At 37.4% G+C, this 24,617-nt stretch overlaps 1 protein-coding gene across 2 annotated transcripts in view; it reads left to right on the top strand.

The window, feature by feature from the left end:
* Positions 1–3,328: 3,328 nt before the first annotated feature.
* Positions 3,329–24,617, top strand: part of LOC127011715 (uncharacterized) — a 143,297-nt gene continuing 122,008 nt past the window's right edge. The window contains exon 1 of one of the 2 annotated variants that reach the window (XM_050889761.1): positions 3,329–3,467. In XM_050889761.1, coding sequence (XP_050745718.1) covers position 3,467 — 1 coding nt within the window. In that variant the 5' untranslated portion in view covers positions 3,329–3,466. Of the gene's footprint in view, positions 3,468–15,994; positions 16,134–24,617 lie in introns of those variants that run through there. The other variant, XM_050889760.1, reaches the window with a different exon arrangement.

Here is a 24,617-nt window from a genome sequence, read left to right as displayed (position 1 = left end):
TAAGCTTATTTCTACAGATCATCCAGGGTTAAGGAGGTTAAAATGTTATGTTGGTACAGCCGACGGTCAAAATCAAAACTACACCGCTACCATTGTCGTTCCGATTAACTATAACTCCTTATCTCAGGATGTAGAATTTTTATTAGTACCCAGTATTAAACAAGATATAATCTGCGGAATGGATTTTTTGAAACTATTTGGTCTTCGAATATCCAGTCAAACGACTATTTCCGAAATTTCTGACTCCAATGCTTTAAGTGACACAGTCTTGCTTAATGCAACCGATCGAAGCCGATTACAAGCTGCTATCGAATTCTTTCCATCGTCTGAAAAAAGTGGTTTAGGAAAAACAACCCTTATTGAACATCATATTGACACCGGTGCAGCAAAAGCAATTAAACAAAGATATTACAACCTATCTCCAGCCAAAGAGCTTCAGTTCTTCAGGTCTTCTCCGGCAGTCCTTGTCGTAAAACCAGGCAAAGTGAGAATTTGCTTAGATTCTAGGAAGCTTAATTCTGTTACAGTACATGATGCTTATCCTACTCCTCTTATTGAAGGTTTACTAAGTCGCTTATCTCCAGTACACTGCAGATATGTCTGGACGAAAAATCGAAACCAAAAACCGCAATAACTATATCCAACCGTCCTTTATATCAATTTACACGAATGCCTTTCAGACTAACTAATGCTCTGCAAACACTTTGTAGAAGTTTGCTATCTACTATTTTGACAAGCTTACTATGCACAAAACATCGCTGTGAGTGTTCACGAATTAGTGCAGTGCTTGATAGATGGCATACAAAATGTACAACTTAAAAATCAAGCGAAACTACTACGTTTTGCAGTGCCTGCTGATGTGTTGGAAGCCTTTCAAGATGTAGAGAAACCCAGAGCTGCGGTACAACAAAATAGGATGCAAGGAACGTCTTCATCAAACGCTGCGACCTCGGAACAGAGGGTTCCACAGTCTTGGTCATCTGGCTAAAGACTGCCGAAAGCCAGTACGGGCTGATGGAGCTTGCTATGCTTGTGGAGAAGTTCGACACGTGGCTGGAGAGTTTTCATTGTACAAGAAGAGAGAACATAGCAACGAGTATGTAAGACATTTTAAAGTCCATAGATTCGGGATGTCCCGTTTCATTTCTAAAGAAGAGAACAAGTTGAATAATACCTTTTTCGGAATAAACGAAAGTAAACTTAATGTAATAGGAAAAACAGTTTGCTTAATTAAAAGTTCAAATAAAAACGTATTAATTGAATTTCTGGTTGTAACTGATGAATCTGTAAGGTACTCAATGGTAGTAAGCTTGTAGAAGTAATTAACGATGGTCACCATTTATCTGTTAACCGTCTGTTAACATCAATTTGAGCCAAGAAATATAATTATAGAACAACAATAGATTCAAGTTTCGACACCCGTACTATTTTGTTAAAGATTACCTTCATTTTTTTTTAAACCTAATTGTAAACGTAAATTTTTGAATGGAGAACATAAATGAAGTCATTTGTACCCAGTATACGGTTAATTTTTTCATGGGCAAGGTAACGTTAAGAAAATCATAAGCAGCCGCTATGGGGAACTTATCTTTAATTAAATTTTGGAAATACCCTATCTTACGAAGATAACACAGTTAATTTTTCGTGTCGCTACCAAAAGCAATATTCTGAAGTAAAATCCAAATTTTTGTATAGTTTCTTAATTTGAGCCTTAAGGTGATTCAGCGAAATTCAGACATAGCACGTTCTTGCATGTGCTGAACCTAGATTATGTTATCGCTCAAACCTAATTCCCCTATCAACAATAAATGAATTGCTTCGGAATGTGAGATTTGGGAAAAGCTCGAATTCGCACCAAGCAACATTATTCGTTTATTAATAAGATTTGATACACCCAAGAGAAGTCATTAGAGATTAACTTTGTAGGAACTTTCTATCAAGTACTCATGATTGTATTCTTAGAGATCAAACATTAAGTAATTACTGTTTTGAGATTTGTTTAGCTGAATAGTTTTTGGAAAGACACTTAGCAGTAGTGCGCTTTCTTTCCTAATATTAAAGGTCTTTTGCCCAACAGAAACCCTAATTTTATATTAATATTCATTTGATGCACGGTAACTAAAGGATAGTCCCAATTTTAAATCAGAGTTTTTATATTTACAATATTTGAGAAATTATTATAATACTCAACATGTCAGTTCAGCCTAATCGAGACGAGGTTGCAGTCTCTTTGTATTATTTGCAATGCTACTATGGTAATAGATACTGAACTTGCAGAAACTCCTTGTAGACATAAATTTCACAGAACATGCGTGGTACTTTGGTTAGGAACTAATGAAACTTGTCCGCTTTGCCGAAGTGCTTGTACCCTGGTACAACTGATAACCTTTCCTGCTGCGCAACCGAATAGGTCTACTAATTATAGTAATAGGGAAGTTCGGGGTGCTTCTGCCAATCAAGCTATTGTTGCCGTCAACCAAACTAGACCAAACACAAGAGCGAATTCCAATCAGAACTCAACGAATAAGAGAGCACACTCTAGCTTGAGAATCCAAAACACAACACATAGATCAACTGAACGTTCTAGCATTTCCGAAACTCGAGTACAGCAGTTAATCACAGACTCCTTAGAAACCTTTCGAGTTAGCATGGTTGCAGCAATAGCGTATTAGATCAGTAATGAGATGCGAAACATTCAGTTGGCTAATAATTCCCAAAATCCGCGAAATAATATCCCTGTAGAAAATCCTGGTATATTAAATCGATCCAATGCAAGCAGAGTTGATAGTAACCAAGGCTCTAGTATACGATTGGCTTATGGTGATCCTTTGATACAAGCCGTATATCATCCTGACAAAGTTTCAAGCGTTATTTCTAATTGGAATGTTAAATTTACTGGCATGGCAAATGACATACCTGTTGAAGACTTCATCTATAGGATAAATAGTTTGACTATACAATGCCTAAACGCAAACTGGTATTAGCTATACCAATTTGCCAACGTACTATTTTCTGGACCAGGTCTGTTAAAAAGAACCTTAAACCTGAATTACGACTAGTATTATTACATGTCTTGACCCCAAACATTGCCTCCTTAGGAGCAGAGTGCCACAAGCACGAACGATTTCTCATTAGCATGGCAGGTAGATCGGCAGACCGCCCTCCTCCAAACCGGCATTTGTAAATGAGCTAGTGCAGTCTAGGGAAGAAGAGAATTATCAAAGTATGAACGAAGTAGAAATAAATGCGATCCGCAACGCTGAGCGTTATAAATGCTGGAACTGTGCGGAAACCGGACACAGATATCATGATTGCCTCAAAGCCAGACGCATATTTTGCTATTGTTGTGGTCGTCATGACACTTATAAGCCTAGTTGCTTGAAATGTAATCCCCTGTCGGAAAACTCGTAAGAGGATGTCCATCAATTCTGACTAGTGGATATCCTGTTTCAAACTCAGCATTAATAGTAGGTACTAATCACCTTCCATCTTCTAATTTGAGTAACTCTCAACCTGACACGACAACATATAGGCCAGAATTAGACAAACCCAACTGTATGTTAATTAAAAACACTACAGAGCCCTCACGAAACTTTGAAAATATCCCCTACCATGAAAGAGTATGTAACTATTATCGGCGCAGAGCGGAAATATTTACACTATCGTGTGTTCATGTGTTCATGTGTGTTCAAATGTGTTCATTTTGGAAACAGCAGCGAAAAATAAAGAAATATGTCGTATTCTCTATTGTTAGAGAGGACAAGGACAACCGTCCTTACATCGCTTTGGAATTACTTAACAAAACCTTCTTGGCCTTGCTTGATAGTGGAGCTAACAAATGCGTAGTAAGTGGTAAATTGGCTAAGCTTATTTCTACAGATCATCCAGGGTTAAGGAGGTTAAAATGTTATGTTGGTACAGCCGACGGTCAAAATCAAAACTACACCGCTACCATTGTCGTTCCGATTAACTATAACTCCTTATCTCAGGATGTAGAATTTTAATTAGTACCCAGTATTAAACAAGATATAATCTGCGGAATGGATTTTTTGAAACTATTTGGTCTTCGAATATCCAGTCCAACGACTATTTCCGAAATTTCTGACTCCAATGCTTTAAGTGACACAGTCTTGCTTAATGCAACCGATCGAAACCGATTACAAGCTGCTATCGAATTCTTTCCATCGTCTGAAAAAAGTGGTTTAGGAAAAACAACCCTTATTAAACATCATATTGACACTGGTGCAGCAAAAGCAATTAAACAAAGATATTACAACCTATCTCCAGCCAAAGAGCTTCATATATGACTTAAACTGCATCATTAGACTGGGAGTACTAGAAGAAGCGCCCGCGTCCTCATGGTCTTCTCCGGCAGTCCTTGTCGTAAAACCAGGCAAAGTGAGAATTTGCTTAGATTCTAGGAAGCTTAATTCTGTTACAGTACAGGATGCTTATCCTACTCCTCTTATTGAAGGTTTACTAAGTCGCTTATCTCCAGTACACTGCAGATATGTCTCGACGACAAAACCAAAAACCGCAATAACTATATCCAACCGTCCTTTATATCAATTTACACGAATGCCTTTCAGACTAACTAATGCTCTGCAAACACTTTGTAGAAGTTTGCTATCTACTATTTTGACAAGCTTACTATGCACAAAACATCGCTATGAGTGTTCACGAACTAGTGCAGTGCTTGATAGATGGCATACAAAATGTACAACTTAAAAATCAAGCGAAACTACTACGTTTTGCAGTGCCTGCTGATGTGTTGGAAGCCTTTCAAGATGTAGAGAAACCCAGAGCTCCGGTACAACAAAATAGGATGCAAGGAACGTCTTCATCAAACGCTGCGACCTCGGAACAGAGGGTTCCACAGTCTTGGTCATCTGGCTAATGACTGCCGAAAGCCAGTACGGGCTGATGGAGCTTGCTATGCTTGTGGAGAAGTTTGACACGTGGCTGGAGAGTGTTCATTGAACAAGAAGAGAGAACATAGCAACGAATATGTAAGACATTTTAAAGTCCATAGATTCGGGATGACCCGTTTCATTTCTAAAGAAGAGAACAAGTTGAATAATACCTTTTTCGGAATAAACGAAAGTAAACTTAATGTAATAGGAAAAACAGTTTGCTTAATTAAAAGTTCAAATAAAAACGAATTAATTGAATTTCTGGTTTTAACTGATGAATCTGTAAGGTACTCAATGGTAGTAGGACGCGATTTTTAAAATTTAAGTAATTTTAAGCTTGTAGAAGTAATTAACGATGGTAACCATTTATCTGTTAACCGTCTGTTAACATCAATCTGAGCCAAGAAATATAATTATAGAATAACAATAGATTCAAGTTTCGACACCCGTACTATTTTGTTAAAGATTACCTTCATTTTTTTTTAAACCTAATTGTAAACGTAAATTTTTGAATGGAGTACATAAATGAAGTCATTTGTACCCATTATACGGTTAATTTTTTCATGGGCAAGGTAACGTTAAGAAAATCATAAGCAGCCGCTATGGGGAACTTATCTTTAATTAAATTTTGGTCCGTGTTTGATAATAAAGTACAAAATGAAGTAAATTTTTTGCGAATTGGGACACCTGAAGTAACTGTGCATTATTAATAAGAGCATTAGCCACATACGCAAAGCGAGCTTATTTAAGGTTGGGTGTGTTTTGAAGAGGAATAAAATGACATTCTTTGGCGCCCAACGTCGGGTGATCGGAAATCAGAAATACCGTATCTTGAGAAGATAACACAGTTAATTTTTCGTGTCGCTACCAAAAGCAATATTCTGAAGTAAAATCCAAATTTTTGTATAGTTTCTTAATTTGAGCCTTAAGGTGATTCAGCGGAATTCAGACATAGCACGTTCTTGCATGTGCTGAACCTAGATTATGTTATCGCTCAATCCTAATTTCCCTATCAACAATAAATGAATTGCTTCGGAATGTGAGATTTGGGAAAAGCTCGAATTCGCACCAAGCAACATTATTCTTTTATTAATAAGATTTGATACACCCAAGAAAAGTCATTAGAGATTACCTTTGTAGGAAATTTCTATCAAGTACTCATGATTGTATTCTTAGAGATCAAACATTAAGTCATTACTGTTTTGAGATTTGTTTAGCTAATTAGTTTTTGGGAAGACACTCAGCAGTAGTGCGCTTTCTTTCCTAATATTAAAGGTCTTTTGCCCAAAAAAAACCCTAATTTTATATTAATATTCATTTAATGCGCGGTATTTAAAGGATAGTCCCTATTTTAAATCAAAGTTTTTATATTTACAATATTTGAGAAATTATTATAATACTACAACATGTCAGTTCAGCCTAATCGAGACGAGGTTGCAGTCACCGATAGTGGGGATGAACGTTCTCTTTTTATTATTTGCAATGATACTGAACTTGCAGAAACCCCTTGTAGATATAAATTTCACAGAACATGCGTGGTACTTTGGTTAAGAACTAATGAAACTTGTCCGCATTGCTTAAGAGCTTGTACCCTGGTACAACTGATAACCTTTCCTGCTGCTCAACCAAATAGGTCTACTAATGATAGTAATAGGGAAGTTCGGGGTGCTTCTGCCAATCAAGATACTGGTGCCGTCAACCGAACTAGACCAAACACAAGAGCGAATTCCAATCAGAACTTAACGAATCAGAGAGCACACTCTAGCTTGAGAAGCCAAAACACAACACATAGATCAACTGAACGTTCTAGCATTTCCGAAACTCGAGTACAGCAGTTAATCACAGACTCCTTAGAAACCTTTCGAGTTAGCATGGTTGAGCAATAGCGTATTAGATCAGTAATACGATGCGAAACATTCAGTTGGCTAATAATTCCCAAAATCCGCGAAATAATATCCCTGTAGAAAATCCTGGTATATTAAATCGATCCAATGCAAGCAGAGTTGATAGTAACCAAGGCTCTAGTATACGATTGGCTTATGGTGATCCTTTGATACAAGCCGTATATCATCCTGACAAAGTTTCAAGCGTTATTTCTAATTGGAATGTTAAATTTACTGGCATGGCAAATGACATACCTGTTGAAGACTTCATCTATAGGATAAATAGTTTGACTATACAATGCCTAAACGCAAACTGGTATTAGCTATACCAATTTGCCAACGTACTATTTTCTGGACCAGGTCTGTTAAAAAGAACCTTAAACCTTAATTACGACTAGTATTATTACATGTCTTGACCCCAAACATTGCCTCCTTAGGAGCAGAGTGCCACAAGCACGAACGATTTCTCATTAGCATGGCAGGTAGATCGGCAGACCGCCCTCCTCCAAACCGGCATTTGTAAATGAGCTAGTGCAGGTTGAAGAGTCAGGGAAGAAGAGAATTATCAAAGTATGAACGAAGTAGAAATAAATGCGATGCGCAACGCTGAGCGTTATAAATGCTGGAACTGTGCGGAAACCGGACACAGATATCATGATTGCCTCAAAGCCAGACGCATATTTTGCTATTGTTGTGGTCGTCATGACACTTATAAGCCTAGTTACTTGAAATGTAAACCCCTGTCGGAAAACTCGTAAGAGGATGTCCATCAATTCTGACTAGTGGATATCTTATTTCAAACTCAGCATTAATAGTAGGTACTAACACCTTCCATCTTCTAATTTGAGTAACTCTCAACCTGGCTCGACAACATATAGCCCAGAAATAGACAAACCCAACTGTATGTTAATTAAAAACCCTACAGAGCCGTCACGAAACTTTGAAATTATCCCCTACCATGAAAGAGTACGTAACTATTATCGGCGCAGAGCGGAAATATTTACACTACGAATTAATTCCGCCAACAAATCTCGATCGGCTTATCGTGTTCATGTGTTCAAATGTGTTCATTTTGGAAACAGCAGCGAAAAATAAAGAAATATGTCGTATTCTCTATTGTTAGAGAGGACAAGGACAACCGTCCTTACATCGCTTTGGAATTACTTAACAAAACCTGCTTGGCCTTGCTTGATAGTGGAGCTAACAAATGCGTAGTAAGTGGTAAATTGGCTAAGCTTATTTCTACAGATCATCCAGGGTTAAGGAGGTTAAAATGTTATGTTGGTACAGCCGACGGTCAAAATCAAAACTACACCGCTACCATTGTCGTTCCGATTAACTATAACTCCTTATCTCAGGATGTAGAATTTTTATTAGTACCCAGTATTAAACAAGATATAATCTGCGGAATGGATTTTTTTAAACTATTTGATCTTCGAATATCCAGTCAAACGACTATTTTCGAAATTTCTGACTCCAATGCTTTAAGTAACACAGTCTTGCTTTATGCAACCGATCGAAACCGATTACAAGCTGCTATCGAATTCTTTCCATCGTCTGAAAAAAGTGGTTTAGGAAAAACAACCCTTATTGAACATCATATTGACACCGGTGCAGCAAAAGCAATTAAACAAAGATATTACAACCTATCTCCAGCCAAAGAGCTTCAGTTATGCCTTAAACTGCATCATTAGACTGGGAGTACTAGAAGAAGCGCCAGCGCGACCTCATGGTCTTCTCCGGCAGTCCTTGTCGTAAAACCAGGCAAAGTGAGAATTTGCTTAGATTCTAGGAAGCTTAATTCTGTTACAGTACAGGATGCTTATCCTACTCCTCTTATTGAAGGTTTACAAAGTCGCTTATCTCCAGTACACTGCAGATATTTCTCGACGAAAAATCAAAACCAAAAACCGCAATAACTATATCCAACCGTCCTTTATATCAATTTACACGAATGCCTTTCAGACTAACTAATGCTCTGCAAACACTTTGTAGAAGTTTGCTATCTACTATTTTGACAAGCTTACTATGCACAAAACATCGCTATGATTGTTCACGAACTAGTGCAGTGCTTGATAGATGGCATACAAAATGTACAACTTAAAAATCAAGCGAAACTACTACGTTTTGCAGTGCCTGCTGATGTGTTGGAAGCCTTTCAAGATGTAGAGAAACCCAGAGCTCCGGTACAACAAAATAGGATGCAAGGAACGTCTTCATCAAACGCTGCGACCTCGGAACAGAGGGTTCCACAGTCTTGGTCATCTGGCCAAAGACTGCCGAAAGCCAGTACGGGCTGATGGAGCTTGCTATACTTGTGGAGAAGTTGGCTGGAGAGTGTTCATTGAACAAGAAGAGAGAACATAGCAACGAATATGTAAGACATTTTAAAGTCCATAGATTCGGGATGTCCCGTTTCATTTCTAAAGAAGAGAACAAGTTGAATAATACCTTTTTCGGAATAAACGAAAGTAAACTTAATGTAATAGGAAAAACAGTTTGCTTAATTAAAAGTTCAAATAAAAACGTATTAATTGAATTTCTGGTTTTAACTGATGAATCTGTAAGGTACTCAATGGTAGTAGGACGCGAATTTTAAAATTTAAGTAATTTTGAGCTTGTAGAAGTAATTAACGATGGTAACCATTTATCTGTTAACCGTCTGTTAACATCAATCTGAGCCAAGAAATATAATTATAGAAGAACAATAGATTCAAGTTTCGACACCCGTACTATTTTGTTAAAGATTACCATCATTTTCTTTTTAAACCTAATTGTAAACGTAAATTTTTTAATGAAGAACATAAATGAAGTCATTTGTACCCATTATACGGTTAATTTTTTCAAGGGCAAGGTAACGTTAAGAAAATCATAAGCAGCCGCTATGGGGAACTTATCTTTAATTAAATTTTGGTCCGTGTTTGATAATAAAGTACAAAATGAAGTAAATTTTTTGCGAATTGGGACACCTGAAGTAACTGTGCATTATTTATAAGAGCATTAGTGACATACGCAAAGCGAGCTTATTTAAGGTTGGGTGTGTTTTGAAGAGGAATAAAATGACATCTGCAATTCCTCACACTTAGTATAAAATTAAATTATTTATGCTTTGGTTTAGTTAGTCAATAGTTCCCTACTCTGTCTACTCTTTAAGTTTATGTGACGCTGTTCTCTAGATCACAAAACCCCACTCCCATTTTCCCTGACCACAGCCGACCCTGTAGGCAGAGTAGGCTGCCAGATAGCCGCACACATTGTCGTGTTCGTTACATATTCTTTGGCGCCCAACGTCGGGTGATCGGAAATCAGAAATACCGTATCTTAAGAAGATAACACAGTTAATTTTTCGTGTCGCTACCAAAAGCAATATTCTGAAGTAAAATCCAAATTTTTTATAGTTTCTTAATTTGAGCCTTAAGGTGATTCAGCGGAGTTCAGACATAGCACGTTCTTGCATGTGCTGAACCTAGATTATGTTATCGCTCAATCCTAATTCCCCTATTAACAATAAATGAATTGCTTCGGAATGTGAGATTTGGGAAAAGCTCGAATTCGCACCAAGCAACATTATTCTTTTATTAATAAGATTTGATACACCCAAGAAAAGTCATTAAAGATTAACTTTGTAGGAAATTTCTATCAAGTACTCATGATTGTATTCTTAGAGATCAAACATTAAGTCATTAGTGATTTCAGATTTGTTTAGCTAATTAGTTTTTGGAAAGACACTCAGCAGTAGTGCGCTTTCTTTCCTAATATTAAAGGTCTTTTGCCCAAAAAAAACCCTAATTTTATATTAATATTCATTTAATGCGCGGTATTTAAAGGATAGTCCCTATTTTAAATCAAAGTTTTTATATTTACAATATTTGAGAAATTATTATAATACTACAACATGTCAGTTCAGCCTAATCGAGACGAGGTTGCAGAGACCGATAGTGGGGATGAACGTTCTCTTTATATTATTTGCAATGATACTGAACTTGCAGAAACCCCTTGTAGATATAAATTTCACAGAACATGCGTGGTACTTTGGTTAAGAACTAATGAAACTTGTCCGCATTGCTTAAGAGCTTGTACCCTGGTACAACTGATAACCTTTCCTGCTGCTCAACCAAATAGGTCTACTAATGATAGTAATAGGGAAGTTCGGGGTGCTTCTGCCAATCAAGATACTGGTGCCGTCAACCGAACTAGACCAAACACAAGAGCGAATTCCAATCAGAACTTAACGAATCAGAGAGCACACTCTAGCTTGAGAAGCCAAAACACAACACATAGATCAACTGAACGTTCTAGCATTTCCGAAACTCGAGTACAGCAGTTAATCACAGACTCCTTAGAAACCTTTCGAGTTAGCATGGTTGAGCAATAGCGTATTAGATCAGTAATACGATGCGAAACATTCAGTTGGCTAATAATTCTCAAAATCCGCGAAATAATATCCCTGTAGAAAATCCTGGTATATTAAATCGATCCAATGCAAGCAGAGTTGATAGTAACCAAGGCTCTAGTATACGATTGGCTTATGGTGATCCTTTGATACAAGCCGTATATCATCCTGACAAAGTTTCAAGCGTTATTTCTAATTGGAATGTTAAATTTACTGGCATGGCAAATGACATACCTGTTGAAGACTTCATCTATAGGATAAATAGTTTGACTATACAATGCCTAAACGCAAACTGGTATTAGCTATACCAATTTGCCAACGTACTATTTTCTGGACCAGGTCTGTTAAAAAGAACTTTAAACCTGAATTACGACTAGTATTATTACATGTCTTGACCCCAAACATTGCCTCCTTAGGAGCAGAGTGCCACAAGCACGAACGATTTCTCATTAGCATGGCAGGTAGATCGGCAGACCGCCCTCCTCCAAACCGGCATTTGTAAATGAGCTAGTGCAGTCTAGGGAAGAAGAGAATTATCAAAGTATGAACGAAGTAGAAATAAATGCGATCCGCAACGCTGAGCGTTATAAATGCTGGAACTGTGCGGAAACCGGACACAGATATCATGATTGCCTCAAAGCCAGACGCATATTTTGCTATTGTTGTGGTCGTCATGACACTTATAAGCCTAGTTGCTTGAAATGTAATCCCCTGTCGGAAAACTCGTAAGAGGATGTCCATCAATTCTGACTAGTGGATATCCTGTTTCAAACTCAGCATCAATAGTAGGTACTAATCACCTTCCATCTTCTAATTTGAGTAACTCTCAACCTGACTCGACAACATATAACCCAGAATTAGACAAACCCAACTGTATGTTAATTAAAAACACTACAGAGCCCTCACGAAACTTTGAAATTATCCCCTACCATGAAAGAGTACGTAACTATTATCGGCACAGACCGGAAATATTTACACTACGAATTAATTCCGCCAACAAATCTCGATCGGCTAATCGAATGTGTTCATTTTGGAAACAGCAGCGAAAAATAAAGAAATATGTCGTATTCTCTATTGTTAGAGAGGACAAGGACAACCGTCCTTACATCGCTTTGGAATTACTTAACAAAACCTTCTTGGCCTTGCTTGATAGTGGAGCTAACAAATGCGTAGTAAGAGGTAAATTGGCTAAGCTTATTTCTACAGATCATCCAGGGTTAAGGAGGTTAAAATGTTATGTTGGTACAGCCGACGGTCAAAATCAAAACTACACCGCTACCATTGTCGTTCCGATTAACTATAGCTCCTTATCTCAGGATGTAGAATTTTTATTAGTACCCAGTATTAAACAAGATATAATCTGCGGAATGGATTTTTTTAAACTATTTGGTCTTCGAATATCCAGTCAAACGACTATTTCCGAAATTTCTGACTCCAATGCTTTAAGTGACACAGTCTTGCTTAATGCAACCGATCGAAACCGATTACAAGCTGCTATCGAATTCTTTCCATCGTCTGAAAAAAGTGGTTTAGGAAAAACAACCCTTATTGAACATCATATTGACACCGGTGCAGCAAAAGCAATTAAACAAAGATATTACAACCTATCTCCAGCCAAAGATCTTCAGTTATGCCTTAAACTGCATCATTAGACTGGGAGTACTAGAAGAAGCGCCCGCGTCCTCATGGTCTTCTCCGGCAGTCCTTGTCGTAAAACCAGCCAAAGTGAGAATTTGCTTAGATTCTAGGAAGCTTAATTCTGTTACAGTACAGGATGCTTATCCTACTCCTCTTATTGAAGGTTTACTAAGTCGCTTATCTTCAGTACACTGCAGATATGTCTTGACGAAAAATCAAAACCAAAAACCGCAATAACTATATCCAACCGTCCTTTATATCAATTTACACGAATGCCTTTCAGACTAACTAATGCTCTGCAAACACTTTGTAGAAGTTTGCTATCTACTATTTTGACAAGCTTACTATGCACAAAACATCGCTACGAACTAGTGCAGTGCTTGATAGATGGCATACAAAATGTACAACTTAAAAATCAAGCGAAACTACTACGTTTTGCAGTGCCTGCTGATGTGTTGGAAGCCTTTCAAGATGTAGAGAAACCCAGAGCTCCGGTACAACAAAATAGGATGCAAGGAACGTATTCATCAAACGCTGCGACCTCGGAACAGAGGGTTCCACAGTCTTGGTCATCTGGCTAAAGACTGCCGAAAGCCAGTACGGGCTGATGGAGCTTGCTATGCTTGTGGAGAAGTTCGACACGTGGCTGGAGAGTTTTCATTGTACAAGAAGAGAGAACATAGCAACGAATATGTAAGACATTTTAAAGTCCATAGATTCGGGATGTCCCGTTTCATTTCTAAAGAAGAGAACAAGTTGAATAATACCTTTTTCGGAATAAACGAAAGTAAACTTAATGTAATAGGAAAAACAGTTTGCTTAATTAAAAGTTCAAATAAAAACGAATTAATTGAATTTCTGGTTTTAACTGATGAATCTGTAAGGTACTCAATGGTAGTAGGACGCGATTTTTAAAATTTAAGTAATTTTAAGCTTGTAGAAGTAATTAACGATGGTAACCATTTATCTGTTAACCGTCTGTTAACATCAATCTGAGCCAAGAAATATAATTATAGAATAACAATAGATTCCAGTTTCGACACCCGTACTATTTTGTTAAAGATTACCTTCATTTTTTTTTAAACCTAATTGTAAACGTAAATTTTTGAATGGAGTACATAAATGAAGTCATTTGTACCCATTATACGGTTAATTTTTTCATGGGCAAGGTAACGTTAAGAAAATCATAAGCAGCCGCTATGGGGAACTTATCTTTAATTAAATCTTTAATTAAATTTTGGTCCGTGTTTGATAATAAAGTACAAAATGAAGTAAATTTTTTGCGAATTGGGACACCTGAAGTAACTGTGCATTATTAATAAGAGCATTAGCCACATACGCAAAGCGAGCTTATTTAAGGTTGGGTGTGTTTTGAAGAGGAATAAAATGACATTCTTTGGCGCCCAACGTCGGGTGATCGGAAATCAGAAATACCGTATCTTGAGAAGATAACACAGTTAATTTTTCGTGTCGCTACCAAAAGCAATATTCTGAAGTAAAATCCAAATTTTTGTATAGTTTCTTAATTTGAGCCTTAAGGTGATTCAACGGAATTCAGTCATAGCACGTTCTTGCATGTGCTGAACCTAGATTATGTTATCGCTCAATCCTAATTTCCCTATCATCAATAAATGAATTGCTTCGGAATGTGAGATTTGGGAAAAGCTCGAATTCGCACCAAGCAACATTATTCTTTTATTAATAAGATTTGATACACCCAAGAAAAGTCATTAGAGATTAACTTTGTAGGAAATTTCTATCAAGTACTCATGATTGTATTCTTAGAGATCAAACATTAAGTCATTACTGTTTTGAGATTTGTTTAGCTAATTAGTTTTTGGGAAGACACTCAGCAGTAGTGCGCTTTCTTTCCTAATATTAAAGGTCTTTTGCCCAAAAAAAACCCTAATTTTATATTAATATTCATTTAATGCGCGGTATTTAAAGGATAGTCCCAATTTTAAATCAAAGTTTTAATACTTACAATATTTGAGAAATTATTATAATACTACAACATGTCAGTTCAGCCTAATCGAGACGAGGTTGCAGTCACCGATAGTGGGGATGAACGTTCTCTTTATATTATTTGCAATGATACTGAACTTGCAGAAACCCCTTGTAGATATAAATTTCACAGAACATGCGTGGTACTTTGGTTAAGAACTAATGAAACTTGTCCGCATTGCTTAAGAGCTTGTACCCTGGTACAACTGATAACCTTTCCTGCTGCTCAACCAAATAGGTCTACTAATGATAGTAATAGGGAAGTTCGGGGTGCTTCTGCCAATCAAGATACTGGTGCCGTCAACCGAAATAGACCAAACACAAGAGCGAATTCCAATCAGAACTTAACGAATCAGAGAGCACACTCTAGCTTGAGAAGCCAAAACACAACACATAGATCAACTGAACGTTCTAGCATTTCCGAAACTCGAGTACAGCAGTTAATCACAGACTCCTTAGAAACCTTTCGAGTTAGCATGGTTGAGCAATAGCGTATTAGATCAGTAATACGATGCGAAACATTCAGTTGGCTAATAATTCCCAAAATACGCGAAATAATATCCCTGTAGAAAATCCTGGTATATTAAATCGATCCAATGCAAGCAGAGTTGATAGTAACCAAGGCTCTAGTATACGATTGGATAATGGTGATCCTTTGATACAAGCCGTATATCATCCTGACAAAGTTTCAAGCGTTATTTCTAATTGGAATGTTAAATTTACTGGCATGGCAAATGACATACCTGTTGAAGACTTCATCTATAGGATAAATAGTTTGACTATACAATGCCTAAACGCAAACTGGTATTAGCTATACCAATTTGCCAACGTACTATTTTCTGGACCAGGTCTGTTACAAAAAACTTTAAACCTGAATTACGACTAGTATTATTACATGTCTTGACCCCAAACATTGCCTCCTTAGGAGCAGAGTGCCACAAGCACGAACGATTTCTCATTAGCATGGCAGGTAGATCGGCAGACCGCCCTCCTCCAAACCGGCATTTGTAAATGAGCTAGTGCAGGTTGAAGAGTCAGGGAAGAAGAGAATTATCAAAGTATGAACGAAGTAGAAATAAATGCGATGCGCAACGCTGAGCGTTATAAATGCTGGAACTGTGCGGAAACCGGACACAGATATCATGATTGCCTCAAAGCCAGACGCATATTTTGCTATTGTTGTGGTCGTCATGACACTTATAAGCCTAGTTGCTTGAAATGTAATCCCCTGTCGGAAAACTCGTAAGAGGATGTCCATCAATTCTGACTAGTGGATATCCTGTTTCAAACTCAGCATTAATAGTAGGTACTAATCACCTTCCATCTTCTAATTTGAGTAACTCTCAACCTGACTCGACAACATAAAGCCCAGAATTAGACAAACCCAACTGTATGTTAATTAAAAACACTACAGAGCCCTCACGAAAATTTGAAATTATCCCCTACCATGAAAGAGTATGTAACTATTATCGGCGCAGAGCGGAAATATTTACACTATCGTGTGTTCATGTGTTCATGTGTGTTCAAATGTGTTCATTTTGGAAACAGCAGCGAAAAATAAAGAAATATGTCGTATTCTCTATTGTTAGAGAGGACAAGGACAACCGTCCTTACATCGCTTTGGAATTACTTAACAAAACCTTCTTGGCCTTGCTTGATAGTGGAGCTAACAAATGCGTAGTAAGTGGTAAATTGGCTAAGCTTATTTCTACAGATCATCCAGGGTTAAGGAGGTTAAAATGTTATGTTCGTACAGCCGACGGTCAAAATCAAAACTACACCGCTACCATTGTCGTTCCGATTAACTATAACTCCTTATCTTAGGATGTAGAATTTTTAATAGTACCCAGAATTAAACAAGATAAAATCTGCGGAATGGATTTTTTGAAACTATTTGGTCTTCGAATATCCAGTAAAACGACTATTTCCGAAATTTCTGACTCCATTGCTTTGAGTGACACAGTCTTGCTTAATGCAACCGATCGAAACCGATTACAAGCTGCTATCGAATTCTTTCCATCGTCTGAAAAAAGTGGTTTAGGAAAAACAACCCTTATTGAACATCATATTGACACCGGTGCAGCAACAGCAATTAAACAAAGATATTACAACCTATTTCCAGCCAAAGAGCTTCAGTTATGCCTTATACTGCATCATTAGACTGGGAGTACTAGAAGAAGCGCCCGCGTCCTCATGGTCTTCTCCGGCAGTCCTTGTCGTAAAACCAGGCAAAGTGAGAATTTGCTTAGATTCTAGGAAGCCTAATTCTGTTACAGTACAGGATGCTTATCCTACTCCTCTTATTGAAGGTTTACTAAGTCGCTTATCTCCAGTACACTGCAGATATGTCTCGACGAAAAATCAAAACCAAAAACCGCAATAACTATATCCAACCGTCCTTTATATCAATTTACACGAATGCCTTTCAGACTAACTAATGCTCTGCAAACACTTTGTAGAAGTTTGCTATCTACTATTTTGACAAGCTTACTATGCACAAAACATCGCTATGAGTGTTCACGAACTAGTGCAGTGCTTGATAGATGGCATACAAAATGTACAACTTAAAAATCAAGCGAAACTACTACGTTTTGCAGTGCCTGCTGATGTGTTGGAAGCCTTTCAAGATGTAGAGAAACCCAGAGCTCCGGTACAACAAAATAGGATGCAAGGAACGTATTCATCAAACGCTGCGACCTCGGAACAGAGGGTCATCTGGCTAAAGACTGCCAAAAGCCAGTACGGGCTGATGGAGCTTGCTATGCTTGTGGAGAAGTTCGACACGTGGCTGGAGAGTGTTCATTGTACAAGAAGAGAGAACATAGCAACGAATATGTAAGACATTTTAAAGTCCATAGATTCGGGATGTCCCGTTTCATTTCTAAAGAAGAGAACAAGTTGAATAATACCTTTTTCGGAATAAACGAAAGTAAACTTAATGTAATAGGAAAAACAGTTTGCTTAATTAAAAATTCAAATAAAAACGTATTAATTGAATTTCTGGTTGTAACTGATGAATCTGTAAGGTACTCAATGGTAGTAGGACGCGATTTTTAAAATTTAAGTAATTTTAAGCTTGTAGAAGTAATTAACGATGGTAACCATTTATCTGTTAACCGTCTGTTAACATCAATCTGAGCCAAGAAATATAATTATAGAATAACAATAGATTCAAGTTTCGACACCCGTACTATTTTGTTAAAGATTACCTTCATTTTTTTTTAAACCTAATTGTAAACGTAAATTTTTGAATGGAGTACATAAATGAAGTCATTTGTACCCATTATACGGTTAATTTTTTCATGGGCAAGGTAACGTTAAGAAAATCATAAGCAGCCGCTATGGGGAACTTATCTTTAATTAAATTTTGGTCCGTGTTTGATAATAAAGTACAAAATGAAGTAAATTTTTTGCGAATTGGGACACCTGAAGTAACTGTGCATTATTAATAAGAGCATTAGCCACATACGCAAAGCGAGCTTATTTAAGGTTGGGTGTGTTTTGAAGAGGAATAAAATGACATCTGCAATTCCTCACACTTAGTATAAAATTAAATTATTTGGGCTTTGGTTTAGTTAGTCAATAGTTCCCTACTCTGTCTACTCTTTAAGTTTATGTGACGCTGTTCTCTAGGTCAGAAAACCCCACTCCCATTTTCCCTGAGCACAGCCGACCCTGTAGGCAGAGTAGGCTGCCAGATAGCCGCACACATTGCCGTGTTCGTTACATTATGATCGGAAATCAGAAATACCTTATCTTAAGAAGATAACACATTTAATTTTTCGTGTCGCTACCAAAAGCAATATTCTGAAGTAAAATCCAAATTTTTGTATAGTTTCTTAATTTGAGCCTTAAGGTGATTCAGCGGAGTTCAGACATAGCACGTTCTTGCATGTGCTGAACCTAGATTATGTTATCGCTCAATCCTAATTTCCCTATCAACAATAAATGAATTGCTTCGGAATGTGAGATTTGGGAAAAGCTCGAATTCGCACCAAGCAACATTATTCTTTTATTAATAAGATTTGATACACCCAAGAAAAGTCATTAGAGATTAACTTTGTAGGAACTTTCTATCAAGTACTCATGATTGTATTCTTAGAGATCAAACATTAAGTAATTACTGTTTTGAGATTTGTTTAGCTGAATAGTTTTTGGAAAGACACTCAGCAGTAGTGCGCTTTCTTTCTTAATATTAAAGGTCTTTTGCCCAACAGAAACCCTAATTTTATATTAATATTCATTTGATGCACGGTAACTAAAGGATAGTCCCAATTTTAAATCAGAGTTTTTATATTTACAATATTTGAGAAATTATTATAATACTACAACATGTCAGCTCAGCCTAATCGAGACGAGGTTGCAGTCTCTTTGTATTATTTGCAATGCTACTATGGTAATAGATACTGAACTTGCAGAAACTCCTTGTAGACATAAATTTCACAGAACATGCGTGGTACTTTGGTTAGGAACTAATGAAACTTGTCCGCTTTGCCGAAGTGCTTGTACCCTGGTACAACTGATAACCTTTCCTGCTGCGCAACCAAATAGGTCTGCTAATTATAGTAATAGGGAAGTTCGGGGTGCTTCTGCCAATCAAGCTACTGGTGCCGTCAACCAAACTAGACCAAACACAAGAGCGAATTCCAATCAGAACTCAACGGATAAGAGAGAACACTCTAGCTTGAGAATCCAAAACACAACACATAGATCAACTGAACGTTCTAGCATTTCTGAAACTCGAGTACAGCAGTTAATCACAGACTCCTTAGAAACCTTTCGAGTTAGCATGGTTGCAGCAATAGCGTATGAGATCAGTAATACGATGCGAAACATTCAGTTGGCTAATAATTCCCAAAATCCGCAAAATAATATCCCTGTAGAAAATCCTGGTAACTTAAATCGATCCAATGCAAGCAGAGTTGATAGTAATCAAGGCTCTAGTATACGATTGCCTTATGGTGATCCTTTGACACAAGCCGTATATCGTCCTGACAAAGTTTCAAGCGTTATTTCTAATTGGAATGTGAAATTTACTGGCATGGCAAATGGCATACCTGTTGAAGATTTCATCTATAGGATAAATAGTTTGACTGTACAATGCCTAAACGCAAACTGAAATTAGCTATACCAATTTGCCAACGTACTATTTTCTGGACCAGGTCTTAAAGTGAACCGATTTGGTTTCACCTGTGTACAAGTCTCCGTGAACGGTATAGAGAACAGCACACTGACGAAGGCATTAAAGACTCTTTTCGACATGGGAAGCAGAAGAGTGGAGAAAATTTCGACGATTTTCTAGATGCTATCCAAACGATTGCAACCAATGTTAAGAAGAACCTTAAACCTGAATTTTGACTAGTATTATTACATGTCTTGACCGCAAACATTGTCTCCTTAAGAGCAGAGTGCCACAAGCACGAGCGATTTCTCATTATCATGGCAGGTAGAGTGTAGGGAAGAAGAGAATTATCAAAGTATGAACGAAGTAGAAATAAATGCGATGCGCAATGCTGAGCGTTATAAATGTTGGAACTGTGCGGAAACCGGACACAGATATCATGATTGCCTGAAAGCCAGACGCATATTTTGCTATTGTTGTGGTCGTCATGACACTTATAAATTACTTGAAATTATCCCCTAACATGAAAGAGTACGTAACTATTATCGACGCAGAACGGAAAGATTTACATTACGAACTAATTCCGCCAACAAATTTCGATCGCCTAATCGATTGTGTTCATTTTGGAAACAGCAGCGAAAAATAAAGAAATATGTCGTATTCTCTATTGTTAGAGAGGACAAGGACAACCGTCCTTACATCGCTTTGGAATTACTTAACAAAACCTTCTTGGCCTTGCTTGATAGTGGAGCTAACAAATGCGTAGTAAGTGGTAAATTGGCTAAGCTTATTTCTACAGATCATCCAGGGTTAAGGAGGTTCGTACAGCCGACGGTCAAAATCAAAACTACACCGCTACCATTGTCGTTCCGATTAACTATAACTCCTTATCTTAGGATGTAGAATTTTTAATAGTACCCAGAATTAAACAAGATAAAATCTGCGGAATGGATTTTTTGAAACTATTTGGTCTTCGAATATCCAGTAAAACGACTATTTCCGAAATTTCTGACTCCAATGCTTTAAGTGACACAGTCTTGCTTAATGCAACCGATCGAAACCGATTGCAAGCTGCTATCGAATTCTTTCCATCGTCTGAAAAAAGTGGTTTAGGAAAAACAACCCTTATTGAACATCATATTGACACCGGTGCAGCAACAGCAATTAAACAAAGATATTACAACCTATTTCCAGCCAAAGAGCTTCAGTTATGCCTTATACTGCATCATTAGACTGGGAGTACTAGAAGAAGCGCCCGCGTCCTCATAGTCTTCTCCGGCAGTCCTTGTCGTAAAACCAGGCAAAGTGAGAATTTGCTTAGATTCTAGGAAGCCTAATTCTGTTACAGTACAGGATGCTTATCCTACTCCTCTTATTGAAGGTTTACTAAGTCGCTTATCTCCAGTATACTGCTGATATGTCTCGACGAAAAATCAAAACCAAAAACCGCAATAACTATATCCAACCGTCCTTTATATCAATTTACACGAATGCCTTTCAGACTAACTAATGCTCTGCAAACACTTTGTAGAAGTTTGCTATCTACTATTTTGACAAGCTTACTATGCACAAAACATCGCTATGAGTGTTCACGAACTAGCGTAGTGCTTGATAGATGGCATACAAAATGTACAACTTAAAAATCAAGCGAAACTACTACGTTTTGCAGTGCCTGCTGATGTGTTGGAAGCCTTTCAAGATGTAGAGAAACCCAGAGCTCCGGTACAACAAAATAGGATGCAAGGAACGTATTCATCAAACGCTGCGACTTCGGAACAGAGGGTCATCTGGCTAAAGACTGCCAAAAGCCAGTACGGGCTGATGGAGCTTGCTATGCTTGTGGAGAAGTTCGACACGTGGCTGGAGAGTGTTCATTGTACAAGAAGAGAGAACATAGCAAGGAATATGTAAGACATTTTAAAGTCCATAGATTCGGGATGTCCCGTTTCATTTCTAAAGAAGAGAACAAGTTGAATAATACCTTTTTCGGAATAAACGAAAGTAAACTTAATGTAATAGGAAAAACAGTTTGCTTAATTAAAAATTCAAATAAAAACGTATTAATTGAATTTCTGGTTGTAACTGATGAATCTGTAAGGTACTCAATGGTAGTAGGACGCGATTTTTAAAATTTAAGTAATTTTAAGCTTGTAGAAGTAATTAACGATGGTAACCATTTATCTGTTAACCGTCTGTTAACATCAATCTGAGCCAAGAAATATAATTATAGAATAACAATAGATTCAAGTTTCGACACCCGTACTATTTTGTTAAAGATTACCTTCATTTTTTTTTAAACCTAATTGTAAACGTAAATTTTTGAATGGAGTTCATAAATGAAGTCATTTGTACCCATTATACGGTTAATTTTTTCATGGGCAAGGTAACGTTAAGAAAATCATAAGCAGCCGCTATGGGGAACTTATCTTTAATTAAATTTTGGTCCGTGTTTGATAATAAAGTACAAAATGAAGTAAATTTTTTGCGAATTGGGACACCTGAAGTAACTGTGCATTATTAATAAGAGCATTAGCCACATACGCAAAGCGAGCTTATTTAAGGTTGAGTGTGTTTTGAAGAGGAATAAAATGACATCTGCAATTCCTCACACTTAGTATAAAATTAAATTATTTGGGCTTTGGTTTAGTTAGTCAATAGTTCCCTACTCTGTCTACTCTTTAAGTTTATGTGACGCTGTTCTCTAGGTCAGAAAACCCCACTCCCATTTTCCCTGAGCACAGCCGACCCTGTAGGCAGAGTACGCTGCCAGATAGCCGCAGACATTGTCGTGTTCGTTACATATTCTTTGGCGCCCAACGTCGGGTGATCGGAAATCAGAAATACCGTATCTTAAGAAGATAACACAGTTAATTTTTCGTGTCGCTACCAAAAGCAATATTCTGAAGTAAAATCCAAATTTTTGTATAGTTTCTTAATTTGAGCCTTAAGGTGATTCAGCGGAATTCAGACATAGCACGTTCTTGCATGTGCTGAACCTAGATTATGTTATCGCTCAATCCTAATTCCCCTATCAACAATAAATGAATTGCTTTGGAATGTGAGATTTGGGAAAAGCTCGAATTCGCACCAAGCAACATTATTCTTTTATTAATAAGATTTGATACACCCAAGAAAAGTCATTAGTGATTAACTTTGTAGGAAATTTCTATCAAGCACTCATGATTGTATTCTTAGAGATCAAACATTAAGTCATTAGTGTTTTGAGATTTGTTTAGCTAATTAGTTTTTGGGAAGACACTCAGCAGTAGTGCGCTTTCTTTCCTAATATTAAAGGTCTTTTGCCCAAAAAAAACCCTAATTTTATATTAATATTCATTTAATGCGCGGTATTTAAAGGATAGTCCCAATTTTAAATCAAAGTTTTAATACTTACAATATTTGAGAAATTATTATAATACTACAACATGTCAGTTCAGCCTAATCGAGACGAGGTTGCAGTCACCGATAGTGGGGATGAACGTTCTCTTTATATTATTTGCAATGATACTGAACTTGCAGAAACCCCTTGTAGATATAAATTTCACAGAACATGCGTGGTACTTTGGTTAAGAACTAATGAAACTTGTCCGCATTGCTTAAGAGCTTGTACCCTGGTACAACTGATAACCTTTCCTGCTGCTCAACCAAATAGGTCTACTAATGATAGTAATAGGGAAGTTCGGGGTGCTTCTGCCAATCAAGATACTGGTGCCGTCAACCGAAATAGACCAAACACAAGAGCGAATTCCAATCAGAACTTAACGAATCAGAGAGCACACTCTAGCTTGAGAAGCCAAAACACAACACAAAGATCAACTGAACGTTCTAGCATTTCCGAAACTCGAGTACAGCAGTTAATCACAGACTCCTTAGAAACCTTTCGAGTTAGCATGGTTGAGCAATAGCGTATTAGATCAGTAATACGATGCGAAACATTCAGTTGGCTAATAATTCCCAAAATCCGCGAAATAATATCCCTGTAGAAAATCCTGGTATATTAAATCGATCCAATGCAAGCAGAGTTGATAGTAACCAAGGCTCTAGTATACGATTGGATAATGGTGATCCTTTGATACAAGCCGTATATCATCTTGACAAAGTTTCAAGCGTTATTTCTAATTGGAATGTTAAATTTACTGGCATGGCAAATGACATACCTGTTGAAGACTTCATCTATAGGATAAATAGTTTGACTATACAATGCCTAGACGCAAACTGGTATTAGCTATACCAATTTGCCAAAGTTCTATTTTCTGGACCAGGTCTGTTAAAAAGAACCTTAAACCTTAATTACGACTAGTATTATTACATGTCTTGACCCCAAACATTGCCTCCTTAGGAGCAGAGTGCCACAAGCACGAACGATTTAGCATGGCATGTAGATCGGCAGACCGCCCTCCTCCAAACCGGCATTTGTAAATGAGCTAGTGCAGGTTGAAGAGTCTAGGGAAGAAGAGAATTATCAAAGTATGAACGAAGTAGAAATAAATGCGATGCGCAACGCTGAGCGTTATAAATGCTGGAACTGTGCGGAAACCGGACACAGATATCATGATTGCCTCAAAGCCAGACGCATATTTTGCTATTGTTGTGGTCGTCATGACACTTATAAGCCTAGTTGCTTGAAATGTAATCCCCTGTCGGAAAACTCGTAAGAGGATGTC

The sequence above is a fragment of the Drosophila biarmipes genome, unplaced genomic scaffold (assembly GCF_025231255.1).
Source record: "Drosophila biarmipes strain raj3 unplaced genomic scaffold, RU_DBia_V1.1 ptg000005l, whole genome shotgun sequence".
Taxonomy (NCBI): domain Eukaryota; kingdom Metazoa; phylum Arthropoda; class Insecta; order Diptera; family Drosophilidae; genus Drosophila; species Drosophila biarmipes.
Note: the sequence above shows the minus strand (reverse complement) of the source record. Positions and strands in the feature narration are given on the sequence as shown.